The sequence below is a fragment of the Calypte anna genome, chromosome 25, assembly GCF_003957555.1.
Source record: "Calypte anna isolate BGI_N300 chromosome 25, bCalAnn1_v1.p, whole genome shotgun sequence".
In the NCBI taxonomy this organism is placed as follows: domain Eukaryota; kingdom Metazoa; phylum Chordata; class Aves; order Apodiformes; family Trochilidae; genus Calypte; species Calypte anna.
In genome coordinates, this window is record NC_044270.1 from 177,890 (window position 1) to 188,904 (window position 11,015).

General features: G+C 58.8%; 2 protein-coding genes across 2 annotated transcripts; one reads left to right on the forward strand and one right to left on the reverse strand.

The window, feature by feature from the left end:
- Window positions 1-232: 232 nt before the first annotated feature.
- On the forward strand, window positions 233-4,075 carry CHRNB2 (cholinergic receptor nicotinic beta 2 subunit). Its single transcript, XM_030465232.1, has 6 exons — window positions 233-335; window positions 888-1,033; window positions 1,141-1,185; window positions 1,782-1,891; window positions 1,979-2,954; window positions 3,801-4,075. Exons 1-6 carry the CDS (start codon window positions 293-295, stop codon window positions 3,969-3,971), a joined length of 1,491 nt encoding a protein of 496 aa, XP_030321092.1. The 5' UTR covers window positions 233-292; the 3' UTR covers window positions 3,972-4,075.
- Window positions 4,076-7,464: 3,389 nt separating this feature from the next.
- Window positions 7,465-10,167, reverse strand: ADAR (adenosine deaminase RNA specific). The gene is made up of 4 exons (XM_030465236.1): window positions 9,963-10,167; window positions 9,548-9,660; window positions 8,651-8,778; window positions 7,465-8,335 (listed from the first exon to the last, which is right to left on the reverse strand). The coding sequence occupies exons 1-4, from the start codon at window positions 10,108-10,110 to the stop codon at window positions 8,095-8,097; spliced, it is 630 nt and encodes a 209-aa protein (XP_030321096.1). The 5' UTR covers window positions 10,111-10,167; the 3' UTR covers window positions 7,465-8,094.
- Window positions 10,168-11,015: the final 848 nt, after the last annotated feature.

The window sequence follows — 11,015 nt, forward strand, 5'->3', positions numbered from 1 at the left end:
GGTTTGGGTCTCCCGAACACCCCCCCCCCTTCCCTTTGCGGGGCGGGGGTGGGGGCGGCCCCGGGGCCGGTGACGGCGGCGGTGACGGAGCGGGGAGTGCGGGGCGGCCCCGGCACAGCGCCCGGCACCGCCTCCCGCCCGGGGCCGCCCCGCCCGGGCCGCCGCCGCCGCCGGCTCCAGCACCGCGGAGAGCGCGGGCAGCACCGGGGACAGCGGCGGGACCGGCCCCGGCCCGGCCCCGGCACCAGCCCGGCCCCGGTACCGGCCCCGGTACCGGCAGCGGGCCGCCCCCATGGCGCTGCTCCGCGTCCTCTGCCTCCTCGCCGCTCTCAGACGTAAGTGCCCCGGGCTGGAGGCGGGGAGCACCGGCACCGTTGTCGGTACCGAATTGGACCCGGGGTGTCGACTCCGGCGTAGAGTCGGTACCGGCCCCGCTGCGGTGCTTCCCGCTACTCCGGCCCGGCCCCTGGGGATGCTCCAAGTGCTCCCCACGCGGTACCGCCGGGCCCTGGGGGTTCGGTTCGCCAAACTGTCCTGCCGGGGCGGTACCGGGGGGGCAGGGGGTGGGCAAGGACAGGCCGGGGGCGGGTGGGACATGGGGGGCGAGGGGGGGGAGGGCGAGGGGGTGCGCAGGCAGAAGCAGACGGGGGGGACCGAGCTGCAGACCCCCGCCCAGACGCACCCACAACTGCCCCTTCCCAGGCACCAGCAGCCCCCCGGGACCCCCCCTTCACGACCCCCCCCCTTGTCACCCTCCATCTGCCAGGTCCAGACCCCTGGGGCAAGCAGGGGCTGAGCTCCGGGGGGAGATCTGGAGCCTCCCGGAGTGGGGTGAGGGGGGGTCCCTGACTGTGCCCGTGGGTCTGAGCCCCCCGGCACCTCCCCAGGGGCCGTGGGCACGGACACGGAGGAGCGGCTGGTGGAATATCTGCTGGACCCCACCCGCTACAACAAACTGATCCGCCCGGCCACCAATGGCTCCCAGCTGGTGACCGTCCAGCTCATGGTGTCTCTGGCACAGCTCATCAGTGTGGTGAGTTCCCTGGGGCTCTGCTCCCCCATCTCCCAGGGTGGGATAGGGGTCCTGCAGCCCCCAACCCCCACCCATCACCCAAGTAACCAACTCCACTCTCCCCGCAGCACGAGAGGGAGCAGATCATGACCACCAATGTCTGGCTGACCCAGGTAAGAGCCATGGACCCCACCATGGCCCTGGGGACACCCAGGCACCCTGCATTGAGACCCCCCCCCCAGGCACCCTGCCCCAGGACTCCCCAGGACCCTGCCCTGAGAACCCCCAGGCACCCTGCCATGCAACCCTTCCTGTTCACCCTTCCACAGGACCCCCCCAGGCGCCTTGCCCCCAAGACCCCCCAAGCACCCTGCCCAGGACCACCCTTGTCCATCCTTCCTTGGGACCCCCCATGTCCATTCTTCCTTGGGACCCCCCCAGACACCTTGCCCTAGGACCACCCATGTCCATCTTTCCTTGGGACCCCCCCAAGCACCCTGCCCAGGACCACCCATGTCCATCCTTCCTTGGGACCCCCCAAGCACCCTGCCCCAAGACCCCCCAAGCACCCTGCCCAGGACCCTCCATGTCCACCCTTCCCCAGGACTCTGTCCCGGGACCCCTCAGGCACCCTGCCCTGCAACCCCCCCCATGTCCACCCTACCCTGGGACCCTCCAGACACCTTTCCCCAGGACACCCTGCGTCCACCTTGCCCTGGGACCCCCACACACCCCATGTGGAATCCCCCTGATCCCTTCCTGCCCTCAGGAGTGGGAGGATTATCGTCTCACCTGGAAGCCAGAGGACTTTGACAACATGAAGAAGGTCCGACTGCCCTCCAAGCACATCTGGCTGCCCGACGTGGTGCTCTACAACAAGTAGGTGTTGGTTTTTTTTTTGGGGGGGGGAAGAAAGGGGTGGGGGGAAGCAATCCCACTGCCTGACATTGCACCCCCCACCCTCAGCGCCGACGGGATGTACGAGGTCTCCTTCTACTCCAACGCCGTCATCTCCTACGACGGGAGCATCTTCTGGCTGCCTCCTGCCATCTACAAGAGCGCCTGCAAGATCGAGGTGAAGCACTTCCCCTTCGACCAGCAGAACTGCACCATGAAATTCCGTTCCTGGACCTACGACCGCACCGAGATCGATTTGGTGCTGAAGAGCGAGGTGGCCAGCCTGGACGACTTCACACCCAGCGGCGAGTGGGACATCGTGGCGCTGCCGGGCCGGCGCAACGAGAACCCCGACGACTCCACCTACGTGGACATCACCTACGACTTCATCATCCGCCGCAAACCTCTCTTCTACACCATCAACCTCATCATCCCCTGCATCCTCATCACCTCCTTGGCCATCCTCGTCTTCTACCTCCCCTCCGACTGCGGCGAGAAGATGACCCTCTGCATCTCCGTCCTCCTGGCTCTCACCGTCTTCCTGCTCCTCATCTCCAAGATCGTGCCGCCCACCTCGCTGGACGTGCCGCTGGTGGGCAAGTACCTCATGTTCACCATGGTGCTGGTGACCTTCTCCATCGTCACCAGCGTCTGCGTCCTCAACGTCCACCACCGCTCGCCCACCACTCACACCATGCCCCCCTGGGTCCGCACCCTCTTCCTCCACAAGCTCCCGGCGCTGCTCTTCATGAAGCAGCCGCGACAGAACTGTGCCCGACAGCGCCTGCGACAGCGCCGGCACCACCAGGACCGCGCCACCGCCGCCGCCACCGCCGCCCTCTTCCTCCAAGGGGGTCCCCGGCTCTGCGCCTGCTACGCCGCCCACCCCGGGGCCGCCAAAGTCGAGGGGCTCAACGGGTACCAGGAGAGGCCGGGGGGGCAAGGGGCGACCCCCACGACCCCCTGCGCCTGCGGGGTGGGGGAGGCGGTGGATGGGGTGCGGTTCATCGCCGACCACATGCGCAGCGAGGACGACGACCAAAGCGTGAGATGGGGGGTTGGATGGGTGGGTGGGTTTGGGGGGGGTGGAGGGTATGGAGAGGGTGGGGAGGGCTTAGGGGGTGTGTGGGATTTGGGGGGGAAGTGGGTTGAGGGGTATGGGGTGTCGGGGGTAGGGAGGGGTGGGGGGTGTGGAGTAGGGGGGCAGATAGGGTTGGGGGGTGCAGGTAGGGCTGGGAGGTGCAGGTAGGGCTGGGGGGTGTGGAATAGGGGGCAGATAGGGTTGGGGGGTGCAGGAAGGGCTGTGGGGTACAGGCAGGGTTGGGGGGTGCAGGTAGGGCTGGGGGGTGTGGAATAGGGGTGCAGGCAGGGCTGTGGGGTACAGGCAGGGTTGGGGGGTGCAGACAGGGCTCGGGGATTACAGGTAGGGCTGGGGGGGGGGGCTGCAGAGCATGTGCATGGCTGCAGCACAGCATGGGATGTGCATGAGCACCAAGAGGGGCCCTGCCCTGCAGCCACCAGAATCCCCCCCAGCTCCCAGAGCCCCCCAAGAGCCCCCACCGGGGCAGGAGTGGGCTCCATCCTGCAAGGGGGGGGGGGCTGACCCTGTAGATTTTTTTATTATTTTTTTTTTTTTTGGCAGTGCCACCCCCGGGCTGGGCTGCAGGACCGGGGACTGCTGCTCCCTCCCCCCCACTCAGCCCACGGGGGTGATGAGTTGCCACGGGCTCAGCGTGGGGACAGAGCCCCGGGGTGGGGGACAGGGTTGGGGGGGGGGATGCTGAAGGAGCAAAGTGGGGGCTCCATGGGGTGAAACCTCCCGGAGTGGCAGCTTGGGGGGCGGTACCGGAGGTGCCGGTTTGACCCAATGTCCCCTCCCCGTCTCTCGTAGGTGAGTGAGGACTGGAAATACGTGGCCATGGTGATCGACCGCCTCTTCTTGTGGATCTTCGTCTTCGTCTGTGTCTTTGGCACCGTCGGCATGTTCCTCCAGCCCCTCTTCCAGAATTACACCACCAACTCCCTGCTGCAGCTCGGCCAGGGCACCCCCACCTCCAAATAGCACCCACCCACCCACCCCGGGGACAGGGAGGGACCCCTCCGACCCCCCCTTTGTGGGATTTGGGTGTTTGGGTTCCGGGGCGGGCACTGCAAACCCAATAAATACTCACAGAGGATGGGGTTGGGTTCCACTTGGTGATGTTTTATCAGCCTGGGGAATGGGGTTCGGGGGGGGGGGGGGGATGTTTTTTGGGTTCCCTGGGACCCAAGGCAGGAAGGAATTGGGTCTGGAAGAGGAAAAAAAGCTCTGATGCTCCCTACTCCTTCCCAGGATTTATCCAGTGTATCCCCCAAGAACCAGGCAGGAGCCCCCACCCCCTGTGGGACCCCCTCAAGCATCCCGGGGGCTCCGGAGCTGCACGGGAGGAGGAGGAGGAGGAGGAGGAGGAGGATGGGGGCTGCTCCGGCTCCTCCTCGAGGTGAGCACATGGCCCAGGCAGGAGGTTCCTATTTTTAGGTTGTACCTGCAGGCAGAGCCAGGGCAGTGAGGGCTGGAGGCTGCTCCGAGCTCCCAGGGTGGAGGCAGGAGGGTGATTGTGGTTGGGAAAAAAGGAAAAAAAGGGGAAAACAAAAAAAGGGGGAAAAAGGGGGGGGAAAAAAGGAGGGGAAAAAAAGGGGAAAAAAGGAGAAAAAAGGAAGGGAAAAAAGGGGCAAAAAAGGAGGAGAAAAGGAAAAAAGGAAAAAAAAGGAAAAAACAGGAGGGAAAAAGGAGGAAAAAAGGGAAAAAAGGAAAAAAAGGAGGGAAAAAGGAGGGGGAAAAAAGGAAAAAATGAGGGAAGAAGTGAAAAAAAGGAGAAAAAAAAGAGGGGAAAAAAAGAAAAAAGGAAAAAGGAGGGAAAAAAGAAAAGGAAAAAAAAGGAGGAAAAAAAGAGGGAAAAGGGAAAAAAAAGGAGGGGTAAAAGGGGGAAAACAAGGAAAAAAAAGAGGAAAGGAGAAAAAAAAGGGGAAAGAGAAGGTAAAAAAAGGGGAAAAAGGGGAAAAAGGGAAAAAAAAAAGGAACTATAACCCCCAAGCACCTCCTCAGGTGGGAGCAGCCCCGTGGGACCCCATCTCGGTACCGGTCCGGCAGCTCTGCCCCTGCAGGCAGGAATTGGCCTCATTAGGGAAAATTGAAATGGAGATTTTTCTATAAATACCACAAATCCTCCCAGCTGGGGAGGGGGGGGAAAGGGGGGGGGCAGTGGCAGAACTGAGCCCGGGGAAGCTGCACGCGAGAAATTCCATTTAAATCCCAGCCCTTCACCCAGCTGGAGAAATCCTAAAATGCTCCTGCACCTCCTCCTCTTAGGGCTTCCCCCCAAAAATCACTGGGAAGAGCTTTTCCCTAAAAGCATCATCGGGATAACCCCATTATGGTGTGTGCAGGTTGTGGGGTTCCTGCTCCAAGGTTTGGAGTTTGGGGACAATTTCTCCCTGGAAAAGGTTCTCAGGACCTGGGCCAGGCTTCCCAGGGCAAGGCTGGAGTCTCCATCATCCCTGGAAAGGTTTCCAAACCTTGGGAATGTGGTGCTGAGGGCCATGGGGAACGGTTGGGAGTGGATGAGCTGAAAGGGATTTTCCCACCCAAACACCACATGTCACTTGGTGTCACCTCTCCTGTCCCAGACACACAGAAAAGGGGCAGCTCCCACTCCAATCAGCTCCACATTTCAGGAATTTGATGGGCACAGCAGCTCCACATCCCCAAGCTCAGACCTCAGCACCCCCAGAACGGGACCTGCAGCCCCTCAGGTGACTGTTTGGGGACACAGAGCCCCCACTTTGGAGCCAGAGGTGGGGGAAGGAGCCCACAGAACCTTGCTCCATCACTCCAGGGTACACTGGAGCCCTGGGAAGGCTCAGTTTTCCTTGAGGTCTCATTCCCAGCTTTCCACAGCTGAGCTTCTTTTATGATCGGTGGTGGATGTGGGAAAGGCTGTGGATGGGGTCTGCCTGGACTTCAGCAAAGCCTTTGACACCGTTTCCCACAGGATTCTCCTGAAAAAGCTGTCAGCCCACAGCTGGGACAGGAGCACCCTGTGCTGGGTCAGGAACTGGCTGGAATGGGCCCAGAGAGTGGTGCTGAACGGGGCTGCATCAAAATGGCGGCTGCGGTGTCCCCCAGGGATCAGTGTTGGGTCCAGTGCTGTTCAATGTCTTTAGTGATGATTTAGATGAGGGGATTGAGTCCACAATTAATAAATTCACAGATGACACCAAGCTGGGGGGGAGTGTGGATCAGCTGGAAGGCAGGAGGGCTCTGCAGAGGGACCTGGAGAGGTTGGAGAGTTGGGATGATCCCAAGGGGATGAGGTTCAACACAGCAACCCCAAAAGGTGCCCAGCATCTCAGGCAAGGCCTTTGACACCTTCTCCCACAGGATTCTCCTGAAAAAGCTGTCAGCCATGTCTGGAACGGGCCCAGAGAGTGGTGCTGAACGGGGCTGCATCAAAATGGCGGCTGTGGTGTCCAAAATGGCGGCTGTGGTGTCCCCCAGGGATCAGTGTTGGGCCCAGTGCTGTTCAATGTCTTTAGTGATGATTTAGATGAGGGGATTGAGTCCACAATTAATAAATTCACAGATGACACCAAGCTGGGAGGAAGTGTGGATCAGCTGGAAGGCAGGAGGGCTCTGCAGAGGGACCTGGAGAGGTTGGAGAGTTGGGGTGATCCCAAGGGGATGAGGTTCAACACAACAACCCCATGGGGAGCTCCAGGCTGGGCACAGAGTGGCAGAAAGGGAGCTGGGAGTCTGGATTGCCAGGAAGCTGAAGAGGAGGCAGCAGTGTGCCCAGGTGGCCAAGAAGGCCAATGGCATCCTGGGCTGGCTCAGGAACAGCGTGGCCAGCAGGTCCAGGGAAGGGATTCTGCCCCTGTGCTCAGCTCTGGGGAGGCCACAGCTTGAGTCCTGTGTCCAGTTCTGGGCCCCTCAGCCCTCAGGAAGGAGCTTGAGGTGCTGGAAGCAGGTCCAGAGAAGAGCAAGGAGGCTGTGAAGGGATCCAGCAGAATTGCTGTGAGGAAGGGCTGAGGGAGCTGGGGGTGTTGAGGCTGGAGAAGAGGAGGCTCAGGGGAGACCTCATCACTCTCTCCAACTCCCTGAAAGGAGGTTGGAGCCAGGGGGGGGTTGGGCTCTTTTCCCAGGCAACTCTCAGCAAGACAAGAGGGCAGGGTCTCAAGTTGTGCCAGGGGAGGTTTAGGTTGGAGATTAGAAAGCATTTCTTTCTGGAGAGGGTGATCAGGCATTGGAATGGGCTGCCCAGGGAAGGAGTGGATTCTCCGTGTCTGGAGATATTTCCAAAGAGCCTGGATGTGGCACTGAGTGGGCTGGGAACCACGGGGGGAGTGGATCAAGGGTTGGAGCTGATGATCTCTGAGGTCCCTTCCAACCCCACCAATTCTATGATTCTAAGAAGCATTTAAAAAAATGTAATTTTACCTCCACTGCTCTTCCCCCTCTGCCCTCTCCAGCTCTCTCCACTCTGCAGGAGTTAACACATCCCTGGCACACAGCCAGCTCCAAGACAGAATTATTTTTATTTTTTTTAATTATTTTTTTCCCTCTTTTATTATCAATTTGGAATGTTCTCCTGGTGCTGTCCTGTAGAGATCAGTCCCATGTCCCAGCCTAGGTGGCTGCCACCAGCCACTTTGTGACAAACCCAGAAAACAGACCAAGAGTTTGGGGTTTAGTTTTTTTTTTGTTGTGTTGTTTGTTTGCTTTTTGTCTTTCCTTAAAAGAGAAAAAAAAAAAAAATTGCTTCTAAAACCTGCCAGAGGGATCTGTAGTGCAGGGTCCAAAGGTTTTGAGGTTGCAGTCCAAGAATCCCTCCTGTTTCTTGTGCCTTCTTTAAAAAATAATAAAACCACCAACCAAAAACAAAAAAGAGGAGACTAAAAGAGAGAAGCAAACAGGGATTGAGCCTGCTCTACCTTAAAAAAAAAAAAAAAAAGAGAGAGAACTTCCATGCACGTTTTTAAAAGAGAAAGGGCTGGGTCTGAAGGGGAACAAGAGCAGAGGAGGCAGCCAGGCCTATGAAGGGGGGAAAATTTCTGCAGGCTCCTGATTCCACTTCAAACCCAAGGTGAAAGGAGGTGAAAGCCCTCCCTGCACACCTCACCCCCCCCTCACGCTGCAGGGCATCTTGTTATGCATCAGGGAGGGAGAAATTCTCTTCCTCTTGGGGTTTTTGGATCCAGCTGCCATAGCCCAGCTCCTCCAGGGCACTGAAGAAGCTCTGCTTGGCTTCTTGGTAGGCTGTGGCTGCCTCCTTGGCATCCGAGTAGACTGAGAGGCTCTGCAGGTCCCCACGGTTGCTCTTGGCACATAACTGCTGGAACAGGGCAAACATTTTCCTCTTGGACACACGAGACACCTCCAGCTTGGGGCTGAGAAGGAAGACAAAGGGAGTGATGAAGGAGGAGGCATTGGAAAGAGCAACGAGAGCAACGAGAAGCAGGGGGGACAGAAAAAACACCCATGGGGAGGGATGAGGGGGTTGCTGGGGGGGCTCTTGGCTCAGTGGGGCTCTCTTGGAGGGGCTGGGTGATAATTTTGTTGTTTCCAGAGCTCTCAGCTACGTCAGTTTGAAATTTCTCCCTCCCCCCCCCTCAACACCAGGCATCCCCGTGACTGCCCAGCTGCCCCCCCCCCACTTCCCTGGAGAGAAAAAAGCAGCAGTGTCAGGAAAAGGCTCTTCTTACCCATCTACTTTCCCTTTTGTGCCATCCAAGACTTCCACTTCGCTCTCATCAGCAAGACACCAGTTCACTGAGGACTCCTTTGTCTTCCCTGTCTGCCTCGCAGAGTCGTAAACGCTGACTCTCCCCACCTGCCAGAGAATCCAAAGGGTTTGGAAAACCAGGAGCCTCCTGCCAGGGGGTCTGCACATCACTCCCCCCACCCTCCACTGACCCCACACAGAGCTTTGTCTTTCTTTCCACCCCCCCAAGACGTTTGGTACCTGACACCTGGGTCACCCCCCTCCTTTCAGCCAGATGGGGACTGATGTTACCTGGGACATGGAAAGTTTCTGACTCCTGCAGGCAGGGGTTCAGTTCACCCCAAATTCCTGAGAGAACCAAGCACTGGGTGTGTGTGGGGTCTTGCTAAGACAAAGTGCCCCTGGTGTTCTTTTCCCCAGACCAAGTCAGTGCCAGTGACCCCCAGGCTCTGTGGGAGAAGAACACCAAGGGCACCTTGTCTTGGCACTGCCAAGGCCACCACTGCCCCATGGCCCTCATCCCCACATCTCCAGGGCTTTGAAATCCCTCCAGGGATGATAGAGACTTCATCCCTGCCCTAGGAGGTCCTGGGCCAGGCCCTGAGAACCCTTTCCAGGGAGAAATTATTCCCCAGCTCCAACCTAAACCTCCCCCAGCATTCCTCTTGTTCCATGGGAGCAGAGCCCGACCCCCTCTGGCTCCAATCTCCTCTCAGGGGGTTGCAGAGAGCCACAAGGTCTCCCCTCAGCCTTCTCTGCTCCAGGATCAACACCCCCAGAGCCCTCAGGAAGGCCCCAACCCAAGGGCCAAGGTGGAAGGTGGGGACAGAGAGGCCAAGGTGGAAGGTGGGGACAAGAGGGACCAAGCTCAGAGTACCTCGGGGTGGTTGATGTGATAGGGAGCCTGGAGCTTTGCCTGCAGCACGTTCCTCTCTCTTGCCACGCGGCAGCAGATGGCTCGTGTCAAATGGCCCTGGCTGTACAAGTAACCTGTGAAAACAAAGGTGAGGGCATCAGGAGAGAGGGATCAGCACAGAGGGAGGACAGGCCAAGCCCTGAGAGTAACAGTGTTCAAGGCCAAGTGGTTCAGCACCAGGAACCCTACCAAAAAAGCCCCAAAACAACTCCACCTTCAGCATAAAACCCATAAAGCCCTTAACCCAACAGCTCTGCCAGGACTGACACTTCAGTTTGGCACTCCTGCAGCCTCCCCTTGTCACCGCAGCCCAGCCTGATGGAGAGGGGCAGCAGATGTCTGTGTGTCCCCTTCACCCCAGCCCAAGGGCTCATACCCAGTGTCACAGAGCTGAGATAAACAGGTTCCATGAAGTGGGAGAGCAAAGCCCCTTGCAAGCCCAGGACATTCCAACGTAAGATCTTGTCACTGCAGGACATGGTGCGCAGCCTCTCCCCGTGCTGGATCCCATCCCAGGTGGGCATGATGTCACTTGACTCCACAGGGATGGTCCCTTCCCCTGCACAGGAGAAGAAGAAAGCTTTGCTGTTGAGTCAGATGTTTCACACGTCTAAAAACCACCAGCAACTGCACCAGAAACTCATCTATGCACAGGCAGGGAGTGGCCTCAGGAGTCACTGGGATATTTTAGCATCACACAACAAAAAAAAAGGGAACTCAGAGCAGATTACAGGGCAGACCTTCTTCAGATGGCTGAAGCAACATGAAACAGGACTTGAAAGGAAGGGGAGAGACATCCAGACTGTGTGGCAAACTCCCTCCAGTGCCCCTCATCCCTTCTACTCACCTGCTTTGGTTCCCAAATGTTTCATCAAATCCCCCAGCAGCACCGTGGGCAAGGGAACCCTGGAGCTCCAAAAAGGCTCCAAAGCTGGCTGAATATGAGCCAGTGTGTGCCCAGGTGGCCAAAAAAGCCACCAGCATCCTGGCTGGGAGCAGCACTGGTGTGGGCAGGAGGAGCAGGGTAGGAATCATCCCTTGTGCTTGGTACTGGGGAGGCTGCACCTCAAATCCTGGGGGCAGTCAGGACCAGGACATTGAGGGGATTGTGTCCAGAGAAGGGAATGGAGCTGGGGAAGGGGCTGGAGAGCAAGGAGAAGGGGATGGAGAAGCTGAGGAGCAGCTGGAGGTGTTGATCCTGGAGCAGAGGAGGCTGAGGGGAGACCTTGTGGCTCTCTGCAACCCCCTGAGAGGAGGTTGGAGCCAGGGGAGGTTGGGCTCTGCTCCCAAGGAACAAGGGATAGGACAAGAGGAACTTTTGGCCTCAAGTTGTGGCAGAGGAGGTTTAGGGGGACAACTTCTCCTTGGAAAGGGTTGTCAGGACCTGGCCCAGCTCCCCAGGGCAGGGCTGGAGTCTCCATTATCCCTG

Bases quoted from the DNA above. Each gene is read 5' to 3' on its own strand.
- ADAR (XM_030465236.1), bottom strand. From the start codon at position 10,110: ATGCCCACCTGGGATGGGATCCAGCACGGGGAGAGGCTGCGCACCATG. The intron at 9,661-9,962 runs GTATGAGCCCTT...TTGTTTTCACAG, and splicing joins TCTCAGCTCTGTGACACTGG to GTTACTTGTACAGCCAGGGC. The intron at 8,336-8,650 runs GTAAGAAGAGCC...CTTCCTTCTCAG, and splicing joins ACAAAAGGGAAAGTAGATGG to CCCCAAGCTGGAGGTGTCTC.
- CHRNB2 (XM_030465232.1), top strand. From the start codon at position 293: ATGGCGCTGCTCCGCGTCCTCTGCCTCCTCGCCGCTCTCAGAC. The intron at 1,186-1,781 runs GTAAGAGCCATG...TCCTGCCCTCAG, and splicing joins CCAATGTCTGGCTGACCCAG to GAGTGGGAGGATTATCGTCT. The intron at 2,955-3,800 runs GTGAGATGGGGG...CGTCTCTCGTAG, and splicing joins GCGAGGACGACGACCAAAGC to GTGAGTGAGGACTGGAAATA.